General features: G+C 37.4%; 1 protein-coding gene across 1 annotated transcript in view; it reads right to left on the bottom strand.

The window, feature by feature from the left end:
• The window catches only part of AGL15 (AGAMOUS-like 15), a 97,612-nt gene extending 74,384 nt beyond the window's left edge, over positions 1–23,228 (bottom strand). Inside the window, exons 1-3 of the mRNA XM_090000904.1 lie at positions 22,846–23,228; positions 13,106–13,178; positions 11,080–11,082 (exon numbers count right to left, since the gene is read on the bottom strand). Coding sequence (XP_089857030.1) covers positions 11,080–11,082; positions 13,106–13,178; positions 22,846–23,027 — 258 coding nt within the window. The 5' untranslated portion in view covers positions 23,028–23,228. The remainder of the gene's footprint in view (positions 1–11,079; positions 11,083–13,105; positions 13,179–22,845) is intronic.
• Between the last annotated feature and the right edge of the window lie 1,034 nt (positions 23,229–24,262).

Raw genomic sequence — 24,262 nt, 5'->3', positions numbered from 1 at the left:
CTTACATTAGTTTCTTGTGAGTAAGTATCTCGCAAATTATCCCACATTTGTTTTGCAGTTGTGTAATAAATTAGCCCATCAGCGACAGAAGGTTGCACACTGTTCATAATCCACGACATGACTATATCATTGTCCTCTTCCCATGTCGCATATTTTATAGTTTTGTCTTTAGGCTCACTTTCTAACAAAATATGTTTTTTGCGATGCCCTGAGACAGACATCAGGAACGTACGAGACCATCTAGCATAGTTAGTCTCATCGAGTTTTACAAATGATCCATAGGAGAATGGATTAGCAAAAGCCTTATAATCAATCGTTGAGTCATTCTTCACTTCAGTTTTCTGTGTTTCAGCCATGGAATCGGGTTGTAGATGTGTCTCACTTCACAGACACTCCCCACACACACACACACAGTCTTCTGCAACAACTATATATCTGACCAACACCGATATGCAACTGTAACACCAATAGATCTAATCAAATTTAAGAGACGCTGATCAAATCCGGTTTTCCACACCGATCGGCAACTTCAACACTAATAGGTCTGATCAGATTTAAGAGACGCTGATCAAATCTGATTTTCCACACGATCGGTAACTTCAACACTAATAGGTCTGATCAGATTTAAGAGACGCTGGTCAAATCTGATTTTCCACACGATCGACAACTTCCATTGTCTTATTTAAAACACCACCCACAAACACTTCCATCGACCTAACAGATCTGATTTAGATCACAAAGGGAAAGGTTGTGACACGCAGCATGAAACCCACAACCACGACAAGAAGTTTATAATCACCCAAAACTGAACGCAAACTTGAATCGTAAAAACTATGTCATTCACCCTCAGATCGATACCCAGATCCGATGACCACGACGCAGAGATCACATGCTTGCATTCATCTACTGGCCTCCACTCTGATGTCAACAACAAATCTATCCTCTACGACATACCAAGAACAAAGATGACGCCCAGATCTGCAACCACTCTGACACGTAAACCTAGTTGCTACAGATGAGTTGAGCAACTAGGTAGCTGCAGCCTATTTGAGGAGGAACTTGATCAGATCACACGCCCAGATCTGCAACCTGCTCTGATACCATGTTGAAGTCGGCGGCTAGGGTTTTCAATTAAACAAGAGAGAGAGGAAGAGAGAGAGAGAGAGAAGAATAGAAATCGTGTATTCTCATTACGGCTAATCTCACTTAAATAGAGAGATTAGCCAGCAACAAAGAATATACAATAATACCCTTAAGAACAATAATTAAATACCAGAGACCCGACCCATTAGATAGTTACTACTTCTCAACATAAACCTTTGCCTCTGTTGCGCGAATGGTTATTGTTAGGTGCTTAATTACAATTGCATTTATTAAAAAATAGAACATATATCAAATGAATGTTAAAAATGCATTCTTAAATGGAGATTTAAATAAAGAATTCTATATGGATGCTCTTGCGGGTATAGATGTGCCTAAGGGAAAAGTTTTTCGCCTATGAAAAGCTCTTTATGGTTTGAAACAAACTCCCAAGGCTTGGTATGATCAATTTAACAATTTAATGGTAAAAAGGGATTTATTTCATGTTATATTGACACTGCTCTGTTTGTCAAGAAATCTGATGCAGAAATTGTGATTTTGTTATTATATGTTGACGATATGTTGATCGCAGAGGATGATGCCAAAGAAATCAAGAGTATCAAGTCTGCATTAACAGAAAAAATTGAAATATCGAACTTGGGTTTTCTGACATATTTTTTATGCATTGAAGTTGCCTATTCTCACAGGGGCTATTTTTTGTCTCAAACTAAACTTGCTTGTGAGGTCTTTGACTGGTCAAGCATTAAAGATGATAAAATATATGAAACTCCTGAAATAGTAGGAACAAAAATGAAGATTGATGATGGGACTCCTCTAGAAGATCCTGCTCCTTACAGGCAACTCGGCGGATCATTGATTTATCTTAGTATTACCAAGCCATATATCGCTCATGCAGTACATGTTGCAAGTCAATTTCAGCACACCCTTACGACCGTTCATATGAGTGTCATTCTTTGAATTATCAGATATGTAGAGGGGACCATAAATAAGAAAGTATTTCTATCTTTATCTTTTGAATTAAATTTAATTTTTTATATTGACTCTGATTAGGGAGGTGACCCAAATAATTGGCACCCCACCATTGGTTTTTGTGTCTTTCTAGGTGAATCATTGGTTTCTTGGAGATATAAGAAACAACAGAAAGTGTCTTTGTCTTCTACTGAGGCTGAGTACCGAGTTATGGCAACTACAACCATGAAAATTGTTTAGATTCGGCGGTTGCTGAAAGATATGGGTGTTCGTGTTCAAGGACCTACCGTAATATCGTGTATTTTCATACTTAGTCATTTTCAGATTTTTTGAAAATTTGGCTAAGTCTGGGAGAAAAATCGTTTGAACCTCAATATTAGATCGATGCTTTTGAGTCTAGGCTTGGACCAAGTCTCATCAACTAGGTCTAAACGAGCCACTTTAAATGTGAGAAAAAGTTTAATTTTTGACTTTTAAATTCGAGCAAAATTCGGGTTATTTTCGGGCGAAATTCGGAATTTATATTCAAGCTATATATCGTTGAATGCGTCTCGGAATTCTGAGCGCAATGGTATTTTTCGTTTATGAATTCGAATTCTGGTTGGCCCGAAAATTGAATTTTTTTTAAAAAGAACAATTTGTCAAATTGGATCCGGAGTTGGATCGGATTGGATCCAATGCTTATAATCCGAATTAATATGGATTTGGCCTTATCCAAGACCCATATTAATCTGAATTTGATCCAGATCATAATCCAATTTTGTTTTGGATTGGATACAGATCCAAATCCAAATCCATGTCCAATGAATATCTAGCTTTAAATTCAGTTTAAAGCTTTAAATTAAAGTTAGCTAGAGTTAAGAAGACTCCTAAAGTAATTAAACTAACTTTGAAATTTCAAAAATATTTAATTAATTATTAAATAATTAATTATTAAATAATTAATTAATTAATTAATTTTTACCAATTCTGAATTTTTATTATGAGTGATTTTGGACTTCTTAAAAGAGTCCTTGTACATGCCTAGATGGCTAAAGAGAGTTTAGAAAGACTCCTAAAAACAAAAATTTGGAAACTTTGAAAAAGTCAAAAATAAGAGTTTTGGAAATTTTGGAAAAAAAGGAAGGTGAGAGAGAGTCCTCGTAGGAGGAAACTCTCCCTCCCCAACCCATCTAAAGAGGGCTGGAGAAGGGGGGGGGGGGGGAGGCGTCACCCCCTCTTGGCTATTTAAAGTAAAAAAAAAGAAGGAAGGAAAAAAAAAACAGAAAGAAACAAAGAGAGAAGGAAAAGAGAGGAAGGAGGAAAAAGAGGAGGAGGAGGTTAGCTCCAGCCCTCCACCCACGTTTTTCAACCTCCACCCTTATTTTTTTTTCATTGTTTATTCAAGGTATGGGTTTTCTCTCTTAAATAAGTGATAAATTGATATAGATTGGATTTTCATGCAATAATTTGATGGAAATCCATGAAAAAGTGTCTCTGTCTATGTTTTCGCAAAATACATGAAGGAAGATGCATGGATCTTCCTCCATGGTTGTATTCTTGATTATTTTCATTCTTTCATGAAATAAAATTATGTACATACTAAAATAGAATTGTTATTGGTAGTAGATGAGCTTATTTAGAGGTCCCTTTTGGTGGATATCGATTTTCATGGATGTACTTATGATCCTTTCAATCTTCCCTCACATAAAAATTTTTGTACATGTTTTTCTTTGTTGAAACAGATTTTTATTCATGATCTAAAGAGCACATAGGGTGCTTGTTTATGATAGGTCAATATCCATATAGAATCGTGGAATGCATGCAATGTGTTTCTGTTTTCAACATGTATTTTTCTTAAACAGTTGCATGATCATGGTATGAATATGTGTATGCATATTATACATCTGAAAAGAGTTTGTTATTCATGCTTCTCCAATGAAGAAATCGGTATATGCATAAGTATACAGATTTCATCTATTGAAATCCGTATATGCATGCCTATATTGTAGGTTAGATTGGTTTGCATATGCTCACCTAATTGGAAACATGAATCTGAACCACTGTAAGTAAATGCTTGAGCCCTGAAAATGAAAGAGGGGTTTATATGTATACATGTGTATATGAGCCATACACTTGGTGCTCAACACAAATTTTAAATCAGGCATTTGAGTTTGCTCAGTCTGTATGCTGCCAAGCTGGAAAAAAATGAGTGGGTCAGCGAGTCAACAGTCCAGCAAATTAGAGCCAGACTGTGACTCACTATTAGTGTCACCAGCTGGGTCTACCAGGCTGGCAGAACCGAGCCAGACCTGGTGGGCAGGGGTTTATTCAAAAAAAATATATACTGAAGTTTTTTTTTGTTAGTGTTGAGCGGGTGGCTGACTGCCAGGTGAATGTATTCTATTTCCACAGCTGGCCTGTTCATATTACAAAAAAAATGAATGTATTCTATTTCCATGGTGTTGGCCTAGTTCCAAGAATAGATGTATATAGACTATGTTCATGTTATGGCTTGTTTAAGGGTTTTGAATCATTCTATGCATGAATGAGTTTCATGTGCTTTAAGTGGCGTGGCACTCTTAAACATTGTGTCATATGCAGCTTGCTTCAAGTACATATGTGTACATGAGATGATGTATGGTTTGCGGATATATGCATGTTTTCATTTTTAAAATTTAGCTCTCATGAATGGAAGCATATATGTGAATGACTACACATAAGAACATGCACATGAAGGTTGTGAACATATGCATATGGATGTTTAATGCATGCACATTGTCATTCGACATATATGAGTGTGCATGTTGAGAGCATGCCGACATCATTGCATTTATAGCATGATTGTTACGATTTTTTTGCATTCAATGGATCATCGCGGGCCTGGTGAGACCTGAGCTTGGATTGCTCCTTTACTTGTTTTTATACATCACAAAAATCGCATTTAACATTTTTCTCTATATTGCATTGTTCTGCATTTTTCCACGGGCTAGAGTCTCGTGATGAGCCTCACATTTGGAAATGCGAATTTGTGATATTAATTTTGCATGCTAAATTGCAAATTAATGAAACAACTATTAATAATAACTTAAAGATAAATAACAGTGTAATATACATTCTAAAATGTCTCGTCGGGAGTATGAGACTCTTGACGTTGTGGTTTTGGGGAAACCAAAAAGATACAAAAACTCTGTGTGCATTATTGTTGCCCCCGAATCTGATATCAAAGTTCTCTCTCCTAGCTACGGTTTTAGAGAGTTTCTGCCACTTTGCCTGGGAGTGGTGTGTAGATACAGTTGTTATTTTGGTATACCAAGAAAATTTGTACTTTTGTCCCGACATTAGATGGGTGGTCTAATGTTCCGAAGGCTATTTCGGTCGAAGGCTAAGTTTGAAACCCAGTAATAAAATACTACTTGTGTGCTAAGTTACCCTAGGAACCCTACTTGACCTCGAAAATTCTTACTCGTCTTGAGTATCTGCAAGTCATGATAATAATAAAAAGTAAAACTTAAATGTGTGTGCATCCTAATAGGGACATGCATATGAAAGAAGACTTGATTAAAGATAATGAATTGATCATGCATAGGCATTGAATTCATGCATTTTTTTGTTATGCATTAGATCATGCATATTTACTTGTTTCTTTAATTTGTCCTGTAAGATTAATTGCATGATATTGCAACTTGTTGCATGATAAATATTCTTACTGCTTACTTGATATTATGTAATTATTCTAGTAATATCTCTTTAAATTATTGTATGAATCTTATCTATATTCTTTATGCTTATTTGTTTCATTAGAGGGATTAGTACGCAAAAACTTTAGTTCTGACGCCCATATTTTTATATCTTACAGTCTCTGACGCCCAGTGTGTAATGAAATAAGCGGAAGAAGCCAAGAATGCTAAAGCATTCACTATGTCCCACACGGACAAGTGCAACAAGCACAAGAGAGGAAATCCACTAAGGGATATACAAAGGGCCTTATAAAAAGGCTACACACATGAAAAATAATATCACTATTATTGAAGAGGAGCTCTCAAGAGCAATACAACATACATGGGGGGTTCCCCCTATTTATAAGAAAAGGAGACCAAAAGGGCTCCCAATAGAGTCGTTGGGAGCCCCCAACGGTCACATATGTGACTGTTGGGGGCCCCAACGACTCCACTGTGGGGCCCCTTTTTGGTATCCAAAAAATACATATTAAAAAATAAAAAGAAAAATAAAAAACAGTAAAATAAGAGAAACAAAATAAGTACCCCTATGGGGTACTTTGTGAAATGACCATAATACCCCTATCGGGTATTATGGTATTATTACATATGTTTTAACACCCCCCTCAAACTTTACGGGGGAATGACCGAAAGTTTGCCAAGAAGGAACAAGAAGCGAGGAGCAGGCAGGGCTTTGGTAAAGAAATCTGCAAGTTGATATTCTGAAGTGACATATGGCAGTGTAACTGTCCCACGAAGATATTCATCACGTACATAATGACAGTCCATCTCAATATGTTTAGTCCTTTCATGAAAGGTGTGGTTGCTGGCAATATAGATGGCACTTTTGTTGTCGCAACAAAGCTTCGAAGCACCGGTAATTTCGACTCCCATATCTTGAAGAAGACTTCGAAGCCACACAAGCTCCATTGTAGTGGTTGTCATAGCCCTGTATTCTGCTTCAGTAGAAGACAACGAGACTTTCTGTTGTTTCTTGCACCTCCAAGCAATTAGCGAATCTCCTAGAAAAACACAAAAGCCAGTAGTTGAGATTCGATCATTTGGGTTTCCTCCCCAGTCAGCATCAGTATAAGCCAGTAAGTCTAAGGAAGAGATTGAGGATAGGAATAGCCCTTTAGTCAAAGTATTTTTTATGTATCGAATGATCCGGAGCACAGCACTTATATGCACAGATGTAGGAGCATGCTGAAATTGACTTGCAGAGTGCACAGCATGAGCAATATCCGGCCTGGTGATAGTCAGATAGGTGAGGGAGCCTATGAGTTGCCTGTAGGGCGTAGGATCATCCAGCAGAACTCCATCCTCCAGTCGTAGTTTAGCATTGATAACCTCGGGAGTCTCCACCTTTTTGTCATCTGAAATCCCAGATTTGGAACATATGTCTGCAGCAAGCTTCATCTGTGACAGTATATACCCTCGAGGAGAGTATGCTACTTCTATACCAAGAAAGTAGCTGAAAAAACCCAGATCAGACATATCAAAATTATGTTTTAACATATTTTTAACATTAAGAATACCACTTTCATCATTGCTAGTGATGATCATATCATCAACATAAAGCAGAAGGATGATGATACTATTACCTGCACGTTTAACAAAGAGAGCAGTGTCAGTATAACATGAACGAAATCCCAATTTTAACATGATAGCACTAAATCTATCATACCAAGCCTTAGGGGCTTGTTTAAGACCATATAAAGCTTTTAATAACCGAAGAGTTTGACCTTGGTTAACATTAATTCCCGGCGGAGGGTCCATATATACTTCTTCATTCAACTGACCATTAAGAAAGGCATTTTTAACATCTAATTGAAATATAGGCCATTTCTTAGATGATGCTACTGCTATTAGAGTTCTAACACTTGTCATGCGAGCCACGGGGGCAAAAGTCTCCTCATAATCGATGCCATATTCTTGTGAATATCCCTTAGCAACTAATCTAGCTTTATAACGTTCTAGGGAACCATCACTTTTTGTTTTGACTTTGTAGACCCATCGACATCCTATAGCTTTTTTATTTGGAGGAAAATGAACTATTTCCCAACTTTTAGCCTTATTTAAAGCATCTAGTTCAACTTTCATTGCTTCAACCCAATGAGGAATATTTTTTGCTTGATTATAGTGGGAAGGTTCATAGTAAGAATGCAAGGCAATTAGACAAGCTCTATATTTAGGTGAGAGAGTTTCATATGAGACAAACCTATTTGGTGGAATGGATTCTCTAGAAGAACGCCTAAGAGAGGTTTCTTCTAGGGGTTCATTAAGCCGCAAGAATTTTTCTAAAGCACTAATAGATTGTGCTTCCTCACGCCGAGTGTATACTTGGAGATTGTCACCATTAGTTGGTGATACATCATTATCATGAGTATTTTCTAAAGATTCCGGATGACTCAAAAGATCATCATTTGAGTCTTCTAAAAGATCATTGATAAACATATAATCAATTTCATTTGGTTTTTCCAAAATTTCAAATCCATTTTCATCTTCTAAAAACGTCACATCTTTGGAAACAAATAATTTATTGTTCTTATAGTCAAAGCATCTATAGCCCTTTTGATTTTCGCCATATCCTAAAAATACGCATTCTATTGCTTTAGGTGACAATTTATCTCTTTTATGCAAAAGAACAAAGCATTTACACCCGAAAATACGAAGACGATTGTAGTCGGGAGTCATATTGAAAAGTTTTTTATAAGGAGAGATATTATTCAATTTTGAAGATGGCATCCTATTGATTAAATAGGTGGAGGTCAACACGGCTTCGGCCCAAAAATTTTTAGGAATATTTTTAGAAATGAGTAAGGATCTAGTGGTTTCTAAAATATGTCTATGTTTTCTCTCCGCTAGACCGTTTTGTTGAGGAGTCCTTGGGCAAGATTTTTGATGACAAATGCCATGTTGTTTTAGATATGATTGAAAATCATTTGATAAGTACTCTCCACCCGAATCGGATCTAAGAATGGATATTTGACTTTGAAATTGATTTTGAACTTTTGCATGAAATTCTTTGAAGAAGTTAAAAACTTCTGATTTAGCATTAAGAAAATAAATCCATACGTATCTAGTATAATCATCAATAAACGTAACATAATACGAATAACCACCTTTGGATAAAACCGGAGATGGCCCCCATACATCGGAATGCACCAATTCAAAAGGTCTTGTTGTCACAAAAGTTCTAATAGGAAAAGGAGTAGATTTCATTTTTCCAAAAATGCAATCTTTGCAATTGATATCTTTTTCTTTACAAAACTTGTTTCCAAAAGGAAAAAGATACATTTTAGAGTAACTTGGATGTCCAAGTCTTTTATGCCAAGTTTCAATATTTTTGTCTTGGACATAAGTACAAAATGAGGTATTTGGAAGTGTTAAGTTATCCATAAAATAAGGGTCTCCCTTCCTATGGCCTTGCCCAATCCGCTTCCCGGACCGGAGATCCTGCACAAAGCATCCTTGGGATGAGAAAGATATTTCACATCCATGGTCGGCTATTTGAGAAACGGAAAAGAGGTTAAGATTTAATTTAGGAATTATTCTAACTTTTGGAACAAGAAAATTTTGAATATTTTTAGAATCAAGAGTTCCAATACCATTTATTTTGAGAAAAGTTCCATCGGCGGTAGAGACACAAGATAATTTAGAATTGGCGTGCACATTGGTTAATGCATTTTCATGAGTCATGTGAAAAGAGGCTCCAGAATCTAAAATCCAAGAGTACGTACCGGGAGGTGATGATGAGGCAATGGCGGCACCGGAGGTGGAAGAAGTGACCTTTAGAATTTGTTGAAGAGCCAAGGAGATTTGTCCAAGAGTATCTTTGAGATCCCCGTTCTTGCCGTCATCTTCTTTGGTGGTGGATTCTTCAACGGAAGCCACCTTTGGCTTGAATGCCCCATTTAGCTTTGGGCAAACGGGTTTAATATGTCCCGGCTCATAACAATGGTGACATATAATCATTTTTCTTCCACCACTCCCTTGCTTACCAAAATGAGGTGGTTTGTATGTTTTAATATGATTGCCGGGTTTAGATACGGCAAGAACTTCCTTTATGCTTTTACCCATGCTATGCCTAGTCTCTTCTTGAGTAATCTCGGCAATAGCCTCTTCTAAGGGAGGAAACGTGGATCTATGGAGAAGTGAGGATCTCACTTGTTCAAATTCGGGACGAAGCCCAAATAAAAATTGAAACAATCTATCTTGTTCCATTTGTTTTTGTCTTAGAACCACATCCTCCATAGATACCCATTTAGGCTCTAAAAGAGCCAATTCATCCCACAAAGGATTTAGAGCACTATAGTAATCTTGTATGCTCATGTCACCTTGTTTTGTGGTTCTTACTTTTTCTTGCAAGAAATAAGCTCTTGCAAGATCCTTTTGGGTAAACATACCCTTCATAAAAAACCAAGCTTCATTTCCCGGCGGAATTTTGCAATATTTGCACATACCTTGAGTTCGACATTATTCATAAACCATGCTAGGATTTTTGCATGGTTGCTCTCCCAATCTTCCATTTGATGATTATAATCTTCAATGGCCTTGAGACGAGCATCGCCTTCAAGTGCTTTCTCTTGATCTCCTTCCATCTTTGTGAGCTTAAGTTGGGGTTCCGGAACGGTTCCCATTACATAACCCCAAAGCTTCTTGCCTTTGAAATTATTCTCCATTGCGGATGCCCACATCATGTAATTTTTTCCATTGAGTTTGAATGATAGATCGATCTTGACTTCCATTGCTACACAATGAAGATGTGAGAAAGAAAAGAAGTAGAGAGAGACAAGATTTTACCTTTAGAAGATCGTATGGCTCTGATACCATGTAATAAAATAAGCGGAAGAAGCCAAGAATGCTAAAGCATTCACTATGTCCCACACGGACAAGTGCAACAAGCACAAGAGAGGAAATCCACTAAGGGATATACAAAGGGCCTTATAAAAAGGCTACACACATGAAAACTAATATCACTATTATTGAAGAGGAGCTCTCAAGAGCAATACAACATACATGGGGGGTTCTCCCTATTTATAAGAAAAAGAGACCAAAGGGGCTCCCAATAGAGTCGTTGGGAGCCCCCAACGGTCACATATGTGACCGTTGGGGGCCCCAACGACTCCATTGTGGGGGCCCTTTTCGGTATCCAAAAAATACATATTAAAAAATAAAAAGAAAAATAAAAAACAGTAAAATAAGAGAAACAAAATAAGTACCCCTATGGGGTACTTTGTGAAATGACCATAATACCCCTATCGGGTATTATGGTATTATTACATATGTTTTAACACAGTGATGGGACTCGCTTCTGGGAGAGCTACGAGTGCATTGCGACTGCTGAATAGATCACTTAAGAACAACGTGGCTCTACTCCTTCACTTACTCATTTGCTTACTCTGATTCTTTTATTTTGCACTTGTCTCAGACTATTGGATTTTTGAATTAATAAAGTTGATTCAGTTTGGGTTTGGTTTGAAATATAGGGTGTAAGATCCCTTATGGTTTTGTGGATGTGAAATAGAACTGTAAAGGCCATGGGTTTCTGGGAAACTTTCTGTAATTGATTTAAAAAAATTGCACTTTTCAGGGGTATGAGTTGTGGTCGTTACACCAACAAAGTTGTGCTGTGACAATAAAAGTGCAATATATATTGCCAAAAATCACACATTTCATGAGCGCATGAAGCATAGCAAGATGAACTGCCACTATATTAGAGAAGAATACCCAAAGAAAGTAATTGAACTCCCTTATGTCACATCAGCTGACTTCTTAAGCACTATGTTTTCATAGATTTAATTTTCTTTTGGGCAAACTTTCGGTCATCACATCGTAAGTTTGAGGGGCGATGTAAAATGTTAACTATATAGAGAGAGATACATATATATATATAGAATATATATATATATATATACATATAAATATAGATATATATATATTTGTAATACCCGATAAGGGTAAAACTGTTATTTCACTTTTTACGCATATTCACTTTTTTAATATGATTGTAATTTTTTTTTTGCTTTTGATTTTTTTCATTCCCTCCAAAAGTCACAATTGTCCCTCCAACGTCTATGAGTGGAGCCCCTCCAAGGCCTCCTACTTGTATAAATAGGGGTTCATCCCCTTTGTATTTCTTAAGCTTTTTTGGTAAAAGCTCTCTCCATTACAATCAAGATTCTATATTATTTTATGCCTTTGTGCATTTGTAATCTCTTGTATGTGTTGTGCCTTTGTGCACATTTGTTCCAAGTGTTCTTCTTGTGTCTTTGTGCACACATCACACGTTGAGAACTTAGAGCTTTTGTGCACATAGTATCTTTGAAGACATTTTCGCAGTAGGTATGCATTTTGTGTGCATTTGATCCTCAACAAAGATTATATTTTTTACCTTTTTGTGTGTCCTTTATTGGCCCATAAGTGGCGCTTGTTCTTGGAACTACTTGTGTGTGATTATGCCTCTTGCTTGAGGTGTGTGGAGGTTCCTTGATTTCATTATAACCTAGAAGGGATATCAGACCTCCAACATGTTCTTTATAGTCGACATCTTTTTGTCATTCATACCAAAAATATCAGCAAACTACGCTGCAACAGTGTCAACATAGTGATTCTTGTTGCAGCGAAAGAAAAGATGTGTTTTCCACAGTATTGATGGCTTGTATATTTCACATTTAAGAGGATCATTCTAAAAAATTGCTATAAGTGCTATAAATCTTTTCCACCTAACCTATGTCACACGAACTCTTCTAACAGGGCACCGCACCCGCACCCAAGCGGGTGCGACACTTGAACACAACTTCCTTTGTGTTAGCTGAAGTCAACCACACTAAGGTCCATTTCTATCCAAAAGTATATTCAGTTAACCCTAATCAAGTTCATTTTTATCTATATTATATATATAAATACATAAATGCACACAAATACACGTAGTGTTAACTTAAAACTGTTAAAAAAAATTATATACATATATATATATATACACTCCCCGCACCCAAGTTTTTTTAAAGTGCCGCATTGTCGCATCCGCACCTGTACCCACACCTACATCCGAACCTGCACCTATGTGACATAGCAACTAACAAATTTACAGCACTTAGAAGAACAAAATGTCATAGATGAGGAAAGAATCTGAGAATTCACCCTTCAGAACATATTTTTAAATAAACAAAATAATGCAAAATCCAATGAAAGTACGGTATGCAGATATCAAATGTTGTATTCAGTTAATGAAAATATGACTACAAATAAGTCAATAACCATCACCAATATAGCCCATGATTCCATATTGCTAACTGAAAATTATCAAAAGGAAATTAATATGCAGCAATTACCTCGGTTTCAATATCAGGGAAAGGGCCCAAATGTTGAACAGCTTCGTTGTATCTGGCAATAGTCCTTTTCATGCTTCAAAAGAAAGGAAAAGAAAAATTTAGGCTTAACAAGTTCAAAAACTTTCCAGTTGATTCTCATTGCTTCACATTTCATAAGCATAACTAGCGTGCAACTTAATAGCACAAGTTGTGGCTCCACTACAACATTAAATATCTGACCTTTCAGATTATTGAATTGCAAACTGCTCACCCACTAAAAGCTTTCCATTAAACCAGTGCATATAATGTTAAAATGTACCTCATATATATATATATATATATATATATATATATATATATATATATATATTACATCAATACCCGATAGGGGTATTTTTGTAATTTTACATAGTTGTTTTAGAAAACAACTATTTTGTTTAAATGTAAATTTCTTTATTTATTTTTTAGCTTTTATTTTTGTATTTTTTAGAACCAAAGAGGGGCTCCAACCATAGAGTCGTTGGAGCCCCCAACGGTCACAAATGTGACCGTTGGGGGCTCCCAACAACTCCATGGGAGCCCCCTTTTGGCTCTTCTTTTGAGGCCTTTTGGCCCTCCTTTTTCCTCCTCTCCCTCTTGTATAAATAGGGGTGAACCCCTTGTGTATTTTCATTCTTAAGAGCTTTCTCTCTTCTCAATAAGAGGTTTTTTATATTGTTGTCTTCTTAAAGGCTTGTGCTTGTATTGTCCCTTTGTGGACTTGTGATATTGTCTCTTTTATTCATTGTTGTAAGTGTTTGTATGCACTCTTTATATTTCCGCAATATCTCATTACATGGTATCAGAGCCACTCGATTCTTGAAGGAAAGGTGTGGTTCGTGTATCTCATATTTAGTGGATATCTTCTCACTTTGTGGCAACATCATGGAGGCAAAGATTGACCTATCTTTCAAGCTCAATGGAAAGAATTATATGATGTGGGCATCGGCAATGGAAAATAATCTCAAAGGAAAGAAGCTTTGGGGTTTTGTAATGGGTACCGTTCCGGAACCTAAGCTTATGCTCACAAAGGACGAAGAAGGTCAAGAAAAGGATCTTGAAGGAGATGCTCGCCTCAAGGCCATTGAAAATCATCAAAAAAAAAGTGAAAGATTGGGAAAGCAATCACGCAAAAATCCTTGAGTGGTTTATGAACAATGTTGAGCTTAAGGTATGTGCTAATATAGCTAAATTTCGTAGAGCCAATGAGGCTTGGTCCTTTATGAAGGGTATGTATACCCAAAAGGATCTTGCGAGAGCATACTTCTTGCAAGAAAAGATTAAAACCACCAAGCAAGGTGATTCTAGCATTCAAGACTATTATAGTGCCCTAAACCCACTATGGGATGAATTGGCTCTTTTGGAGCCAAAATGGGTTTCTATGGAAGATATTGATTTAAGGCAAAAACAAATGGAACAAGAGCGATTGTTTCAATTCCTTTTTTGGGCTACATCCCGAATTTGAGCAAGTGAGATCCTCACTTCTCCATAGATCTATTTTTCCTCCTATTGAGGATGCTATTGCCGAAATCACTCAAGAGGAGACAAGGCTTGGCATGAGTAAGCATGTTGATGAAGTCCTTGCCGTATCAAAACTGGGTAACAATGTTAGAACCTATAAGCCTCCTCATTTTGGGAAACAAGGAAACTACAATGGAGGAAGAAAAATGATTGTTTGTCATTATTGCAATGAGTCGGGTCACATTAAACCCGCTTGTCCAAAGCTTATTGGAACCTTCAAGCCTAAGGTGGCCTCTCTTAAAGAAACCACCACCAAAGAAGATGAAGGCAAGAACAATGACATCAAAGAAACTCTTGGACAAATATCTATGGCTCTCCAACAAATACTAAAAGTTTCTTCCTCCACATCGGGTGCGGCTATTGCCTCCACATCATCACCCGGTACGTATTCTTGGATCCTTGACTCCGGAGCTTCTTTTCATATGACCCCTCATGAAAATGCACTTATTGATGTTTGCACCAATTCAAATGACTCTTGTGTCTCTACGGCCGATGGAACCTTTTTAAAAATTTCAAGTATTGGCTCTTTTAAAGATTCTCAAAATTTTTGTGTTCCAAAAGTAAGAGTTGCTCCCAAACTAAATTTAAACCTATTTTCGGTTTCTCAAATTGCCGACCATGGATGTGAAATATCTTTCTCATCTAATGGTTGCTTTGTGCAGGATCTCCGGTCCGGGAAGCGGATTGGGCAAGGCCATAGAAAAGAAGACCTCTATTATATGGACCATCTCGATCTCCCTACAAATTATTTTTTTTCTTATGTCCAAGAAAAAACCATGGAAACTTGGCATAAAAGACTTGGTCATCCAAGTTATTCCAAAATGTATCTCTTTCCTTTTGGAAACAAATTTTGTAAGGAAAAAGAAATTAATTGCAAAGATTGCATTTTTGGAAAAATGAAGTCTATTCCATTTCCAACTAAAACTTTTCTTTCATCAAGACCTTTTGAATTGGTGCATTCGGATGTTTGGGGGCCTTCTCCGGTTATGTCTAAAGGGGGCTATTCATATTATGTTACGTTTATTGATGACTTTACTTGGTATGTTTAGATTTATTTTCTTAGTCATAAATCGAAAGTATTTACTTTCTTTAAAGATTTTCATAAAAAGGTTCAAAATCAATTTCAAAATAACATATCTATTTTAAGATCCGATTCCGGTGGTGAATACTTATCTCACGAATTCCAAAACTATTTAACCCAAAATGGCATTTGCCATCAAAAGTCATGTCCTAGGACTCCCCAACAAAATGGCCTAGCGGAAAGAAAACATAGGCACATTATAGAAACCGCTAGAACATTACTTGTTTCTAGGAATATTCCAAAGAAGTTTTGGGCCGAAGCCGTTCTAACCTCAACTTATCTAATCAATAGAATGCCCTCTTTTAAGCTAAAAAATGCTTCTCCCTATGAAAAACTCTTTAAATTTTCACCCGATTTCAATCATCTTCGTATTTTTGGTTGCAAATGTTTTATCCTATTACATAAAAGACATAAGTTATCTCCAAAAGCAATTGAATGTGTTTTTCTAGGATATGGTGAAAATAAAAAAGGGTATAGATGTTATGATTTTAAGAATGATAAACTATATGTTTCAAAAGATGTAACATTTCTAGAAGAAGAGAACGGTTTTGATAAAATAGAAGAAACAAATGAAATTGATTATATATTTTTATATGATCTTATTGATGACATACAAGAAGATTTTCTTGAAAACATAGACGATACACGTGAGGTATCCCCTCTTGACATAACACCCTCAAATGATAGTGATTCAAATATAAATGTTCATGATAGTGATACCAATATAAATGTTTACTCAAGAAGAAATCAAGAAAATCCTATTAGTGCCCTCGAAAAATACTCTCAAATTTCTGAATCCATTGAGGAACCACAAGTTAGACATTCTTCTAGAATATCAATACCCCCAAATAGGTTTGTATCCTATGATTCCTTAACCCCCAACTATCGGGCGTGTTTAATATTCCTACATTCTTATTTTGAACTGGCTCACTATAATCAAGCTAAATATATACCACATTGGGTTGAAGCAATGCAAGTTGAACTAAATGCTTTAAAAAAGGTCAATACTTGGGAAATAGTTAATTTACCCTCACACAAAAAACCTATTGGTTGTTGCTGGGTCTTCAAAGTTAAAACTAAAAGCGATGGCTCTTTAGAACGATATAAAGCTAGATTAGTCGCTAAAGGATACTCCCAAGAATATGGCATTGATTATGAAGAAACATTCGCTCCCGTAGCTAGAATGACCAGTGTCAGGACCTTAATAGTTGTCGCATCAACCAAAAAATGGCCTATTTATCAACTTGACGTAAAAAATGCTTTTTTAAATGGAAGTTTAAGTGAAGAAGTTTACATGGATCCGCCACCCGGAATTAATATTAAGCAAGGTCAAACACTTCGGCTTTTAAAGGCACTGTATGGTCTTAAACAAGCTCCTAAGGCTTGGTATGATCGTTTCAGTGATATCATGGTAAAGTTAGGATTTCATTCTTGTTATACTGACATTGCTTTTTTTGTTAAAAATGCAGGCGCTAGTATCGTAATATTGTTACTTTATGTTGATGACATGATTATCAATGGGAATGATCAAAATAGTATTATTGATGTTAAAAATATGTTAAAAAATAATTTTGATATGTCTGATTTAGGTTTTCTTAGATATTTTCTTGGAATTGAAGTTGCATATTCTTCTCGAGGATATATTTTGTCACAGATGAAGCTTGCTGCAGATATCTGTTCTAAGTCTGGGATTTCTGATGACAAGAAAGTAGAGACTCCCGAGGTTATTAATGCCAAATTACGATTGGAGGATGGGGTCCTTCTGAAAGACCCCACGCCTTACAGACAACTCATTGGGTCTCTTACCTATTTAACCATCACCAGGCCAGATATCACCCATGTGGTTCACTCTGTTAGCCAATTTCAGCATGCTCCTACAACTGTGCATATGAGTGTTGTTCTCCGAATCATCCGCTACATTCAGAATACCATCAATAAAGGGCTTTTTCTATCCTCCTTTTCTTCCTTGAATCTTCTTGCTTATACTGATGTCGATTGGAGAGGTAATCCCAATGATCGAGTCTCAACTACTGGTTTTTGTGTCTTTTTAGGAGACTCTTTGATTGTCTGGCGATGCAAGAAGCAGCAGAAAGTTTCACTATCATCCACTGAAGCTGAGTATCGGGCTATGGCAACCACGACAATGGAACTTGTATGGCTTCACAGTCTGCTTAAAGACATGGGGGTTGATATTACTAAAGCCTCAAAATTATGTTGCGACAACAAGAGTGTCATCTACATTGCGAGCAATCACACCTTCCATGAGCGTACAAAGCATATCGAAATGGACTTCCACTATGTTCGTGACGAATTCTTACGAGGAACTATTGCTCTACCATATGTCACTTCAGAATATCAGTTGGCGGACTTCTTCACTAAAGCTCTTCCGGCTCCCCGCTTCATGTTTCTTCTTGGCAAACTTTCTGTCTTTTCCCCGTAAAGTTTGAGGGGGGTGTTAAAATGTACCTCATATATATTACATCAATACCCGATAGGGGTATTTTTGTAATTTTACATAGTTGTTTTAGAAAACAACTATTTTGTTTAAATGTAAATTTCTTTATTTATTTTTTAGCTTTTATTTTTGTATTTTTTAGAACCAAAGAGGGGTTCCAACCATAGAGTCGTTGGAGCCCCCAACGGTCACAAATGTGACCGTTGGGGGGCTCCCAACGACTCCATTGGAGCCCCCTTTTGGCTCTTCTTTTGAGGCCTTTTGGCCCTCCTTTTTCCTCCTCTCCCTCTTGTATAAATAGGGGTGAACCCCTTGTGTATTTTCATTCTTAAGAGCTTTCTCTCTTCTCAATAAGAGGTTTTTTATATTGTTGCCTTCTTAAAGGCTTGTGCTTGTATTGTCCCTTTGTGGACTTGTGATATTGTCTCTTTTATTCATTGTTGTAAGTGCTTGTATGCACTCTTTATATTTCTGCAATATCTCATTACATATAACACAGCTTGTAAATAGGTGTCTAACACTGTTCTTAGAAATATATTATATTAGTTTTAAAACCTCAGAATGACAGAAAATTTGAATGAAAATAGAGAAGGTATCACCTATTGCAGCTTCTTCCATGTAAAATCTAGCTCACTTAGATCTGGAGGCTTATTGACTGCTAAAGCACAGTAACTAGTTATTGTTTGATTTAATGAAACAGTAATGAAGTTCTATACCTTTATTTTTCAAAACAACAAGACCTGGATGCCCTTTAGATATGAACTTCACATAAAGTAGTACTTTAGATTATAGACTGCATCAAATAAAATTAAACTGGACACCACTGAAGGCAGTATGCATTGTATATGAACTATGAAGAAATATACATGCCTGAAAACCAGAAAGGAAATATTACTCAGTAAAAGTGTCTCTGAGTCAAACTTAAACTGATGTCAAAAACTCAAAACGTGGAACAACAAATAGCATGTGGCAACACCAACCTGATCATCAGCCAATCACATAATAAGATACATCAAGCTCAGGTCACAGAAAAGAGTTGTTTCAATCTGACTCGAGTGATTTAGACAAAGTCCATGCTTCACAGATGGACATTATAAGATTAAAGAATGCACCAGTCTTACGATGATGCAAAAATGTTAAACTTGCACCTTTGGAATCTTAAAGAGTTGTTACTGGGAAGTTCTTAGGTTCGACTGAAAGATTTGAAGACTGGTGAAAGCTGGTCAGTAACAGGAAAGGATGTTTAGGATCTATAAGACTATGAAGCTATTCATCATTTTTTGTAGGACTCACTAGGCCATGGTTGCAGGTCATTACTCACTAGGTTCCTGGAGGCCTGGTATTGGTAACAGAAAGTGCATTAAAGAAGGTGAACTCTGGGAAAGAAAGAAGAAGGTGTGTATCCAAGGAGAGTTACATCTTCCGACGTGATGGTTTTTCAATTTGGTAGCAGCAGATGAATCTTTTTCAACCCAAAAGTATAATGCAGCCCAAACAACAACAGGTTCCATAGTCTGAACTTTGAACCAGGGAATGAGGCAGTATGACAGACATGAGTTTTCTTGAAATGACGAGTGGTGTGTGGGAAAGGGGTAGAGAGGGAGAATGTGCAATGTATGGGGGTGAGAGGCCAGCCCCGATAAACCAGTTTTTTGAAAGTGAAAAAGTTGGGTGAGGCTGGCTTTTCACAAACTAAGTTCTCATTAAAATCTGGTAATGGAAACCATGTTCAGTTAAATCCAAAATGGATACAAAACATGGTTTGAGCTGCTAAACTTGGTTTGCACTGAAAACTAGGTTAAACAGCTGGTTTTCAGTGACATCTAAATGGGACCTAAAACGTTAAGGCAATGCATACACTTACTAGAATTCATTGCTCTTTGAGTTGTTGCTAGGGATGGCAGTGGACCGGGTTGAAAATGGGGCCCCGCCTCGCCCCATTTGGACCGGAGATAGAGGACATGAGGTTGGGTGGAGGTTAAAATCAAAACCCGTGCAGGGATAGAAGCGGGGATGGACTTACGCTTTCCCCCGCCCCATCCCCCATTACCATTAGTAAAATAACTAAAATACCTTTAGCGATGGCAGTGGACCGAGGAGAAACAGGGCCCCGCCCCGCCTTGCCCCATTTGGACCAGGGATGGAGGACATGAAACGGGGATGGAGGTTAAAATCAAAACCCGTGCGGGGATGGAGGGTAGAATTTTGAGACGGGCGGGGGTGGAGACCTTGTCCCCCGCCTCCGCCCCGATCCACTGCCATCCCTAGTTGATGCTAGATATCATTAGTTAAGTTAGTCCATGGTAAATGAAGATATCATTGAAGCTACCCTTTTCCTTATCAGGTTTGCCAAGTTCAGTTTTTGCAGGGTATTTGATGGCAATATAGATGAACAACTATGTCACATAGGTGCGGGTGCGGATGCGGATGCAAGTGCGGGTACGGATGCAACACATTAAAAAAACTTGGGTGTGGGGGTGTGGGGATATATATATATATAATTTTTAACAGTTTTAAGTTAACACTATGTGTATTTGTGTGCATTTATGTATATATATATATATATATATATATATATATATATATATATATATATATATATTATAGATAAAAAATGGACTTGAATCTTTATTAGGGTTAACTGAATCTACTTTTGGATAAATGGACCTCAGTGTGGTTGACTTCACCTAACACAAAGGAAGTTGTGTCCAAGTGTCGCACCCGCCTAAGTGCGGGTGCGACGCGGGTGTGGTGCCCTGTTAGAAGAGTCCGTGTGACATAGATGAACAATGGAGATCTTATACTGGCAACACAAGTTCATTTTTTGACACATAGTTGTTTTATCAATTTGGCATACTTATTACATTAATTATCATTAATTAGTGGATAGTCCTATGCAAAATTGCCAAAGAGGGAAGCAGAATCAAGAATAGGAGTGGGCGTCAGGCCTGGTACCTATCGGGTTGCAGGTATCCAGGCCATTATGGTCTGGGCTCGGGTCATCATCTATAGACACAGGCCAATAACAGTCAGGACAAGCCCAACCCAATAAACTACCAGGTCGGGCTCGGCTACCAGTGTCGGCCTGAGTCGAGGCTTCATACACTCCATGTTTAAACAAAATATGCTAAAAAAAACATGGCTAAGTTTTATGCGCTGCCAAATTTAAACTCAATGTTCACTACAATTTTCAAAAAAATAAAGTTGCATGAGCTCCAGATTTTAAATACAATGTTTCAATTCTTCATGAAACGGTTTCAACTTTTTAGAAGGTGATAAGTGACAGTTGGCTGGTGGCTGTCAGATAATAAAGGATGAAAACCAACTTTTTAATGCATGTGAAGGCGTTTTTGTTCAATCCATTGGTATGATAAATATGAATTCCTTCCAGATGACATGATAATTATTAGCGAGTCGCAGGCCGACCAAAATAACCCGAGCCTAATGGCTGACCTGATAATTCTTGGGTCGGGTTTTCAACAGGCTGAAAATGAATTTAGGTCAGTCAGGCCTTTAGGGGCTCCATGTTGGGCCGCCCTGTGTCCACCCTTAATCAAAAAGTGATGTAAGAAACAAAAGTGAATATATAGTTATTTAAGGTTTACTTTTTAACCTAACTAAAATAGGTCAACTATGGTAGTGTTATTACAAGAATCACAACCCACCAATCATGTGAATATATTTTTTTTTTGTGAAAACTCAATTTTCATATTCAAAATCTGATGGCCTTGGACGTGTGCTTCCTATGATAAGGGAATTGAGTTTCAGAAGTGCTTAGTCTCCAACTTTGGAAGTGGCTTCCTAAAGAAGCAAAATTCCCAACATAGATAGAAGCTTTTGGCAACCAAAAAACTTAATTGTTCAGAGTTTTTTACCTTTTTCAATTTGAACTTTTTTATTTCTGCTGGTTTCATCAAAAGTTAAACAAAATGAAGAACAGAGCTGTATATCTATAGAATAATACATATCACTATTTAAGATATAGGCATTAGATTAGGAAAAACAAAACAAAATCAAAGATAGGTGGGGAAAAAAAGTGGTGATATATTTGTGGCTGAAAGATGCTTTCAGATTGGAAATTTCATGAAATAAATGTTTACAATCAATGTGTGCATTCTTATAAACAAAGAGACACACAAATATGCCACCGCCAGAAATTCAGGACCCGCAAACACTTAAATAGAATCAAGTTTTAAACTATAACCAGATCATAAACCCCTTTCTGTTTGCAAAAAAAAAGACGGGAAATTAGTAACTATTAACATGGTGTACATTGACAACAAGCGCATATCATCAACAAATCACAGCTAGTAAGAATCTCAAACTAGAAAAGCACAGTACAATGCAGACACACGCATCATTAAACTTGTAAATATAGCCTTCAAGAATTTCCATGCATCAGCATCACCAATACTAAAATCATATGCCACTTAATCATGAATTACTAGAAATCAAATTCATATTTACAGTGCTATGCTGAATATAAAATTTGTCCACCCGATTTCCATACAGCTTCGTTCAATTGGACATCACCATGATAAATGAACAAACATTTCTAGACGGAGTCACCGTCTTCATCACTTTCTCATCAACAAAACCACATGGGCAGATCAAAGCAAGTCGGACATGCACAAATACTAAAAGGGATAGATGATTATACGGTACCAATGGCTAGCGAACTCAAATAGTTTCCCGGTGGTCGAGAAGACGATGACAGCGATCTCCGCATCACACAAGATGGACAGCTCCCTGGCCTTCTTCAGCATCCCCACCCTGCGCTTCGAGAAAGTGACCTGCCTGGCAGCGACGTTCTCAATCTTCTTGATCTCAATCTTCCCCCTCCCCATCTCTCCCTCTCCTTCTCCCCAACCCTTCTTCACAGACCCACCAGAAAACCATAAACCCACACAATTCTTAAAGAGAAAAGGCTATATCAAAAGGAGAAAAAGGAGCATTGGTTCCAATAACGTCGCATATTTATTGCACTATGCCACATTGGGGTAACAAGGAGGAGGCATTGGCAGGTGGGTACCCCCAAAACAGGCAAATCTCTGAATATGGCAATGTGGGTATGCGTCATTTCGACGTATCGGTGAAGAGGGGAGAGTGGGATGTCACTTTTGGAGGGTGGGGCGCTGGGAAACGCAAGGTGGGATTTGGGGCTGCACCTCCAAATTTGGAAGGCGGCAGGTGGGGAGGTGGATTTTCTTCACTATATTTGGAGCGAGAGAGGTGGTCGATTAGCTACCTCTCTGCTACACTCCCCACGAGACCCGCGGCAGAGGGCAATTCCGCTATCGAATTTTTGAACCGATTTTAGAGGGAACCCCCCAAATATAGCAGTTTGACTCTCCCCACTATTCTTTTTTTTTGTGTCCTTCTTGCGTAGTCTTTGAGGTTTTCGATCAAATGATATTGAAAATCACCATTATTCAATTGTTTTGCACTGGACGCCAAATCCCTTAAAATTCTTTTAAATAAGAGATTTGATAGCCAGCCCTTGATCCACCAAGATGGGCGGTGGATATTGAAAATCACCATCATGTCACCTGATCCCATCGTTCTTGAGGCCTTAGTAGACCGCAAGAGCCAAGAGGTGGTCCTATGGATGTAAACGGATCGGGTATGGGAATTATTGAGTCTCACTTAATCGGATATGGCTTAACCGGGTTTGGATTCAGATTTGATGTCAGATGAAATTAGATAAAATTGAATCCAGATTCGACTAGCTTAAAGCCATAGTTTGAAAACTCATCGAGTCAACCCGGTGACTCGGTTGACTCAGCCCCGATCGTTCAAGTACTGGGTCAAAAACCAATACAACTCGTCCATGTACAAAACTTGGCCGAGTCATGGGTATATATATATCTATACTTGCATTAATAATATTATAAAAAATATCATATAATGCATATTATATATAATATATTAACATACTATAAAATATATATGGTATATATATATTATATAAAATATAAACTTAACATGACCCGGCAGAGTCACCGAGTCACTCAAGGACCAGCCAAGTACGAGTCACCGGGTTTTAAAACCATGTTTAAAACTCGATGCACTTAATCTGATC

The sequence above is a fragment of the Nuphar pumila genome, chromosome 3 (genome assembly GCF_984573655.1).
Source record: "Nuphar pumila chromosome 3, dmNupPumi1.hap1.1, whole genome shotgun sequence".
Lineage (NCBI taxonomy): Eukaryota > Viridiplantae > Streptophyta > Magnoliopsida > Nymphaeales > Nymphaeaceae > Nuphar > Nuphar pumila.
The sequence above is the reverse complement of the archived record's forward strand: the minus strand, read 5'-3'. Positions and strand labels throughout refer to the sequence as shown.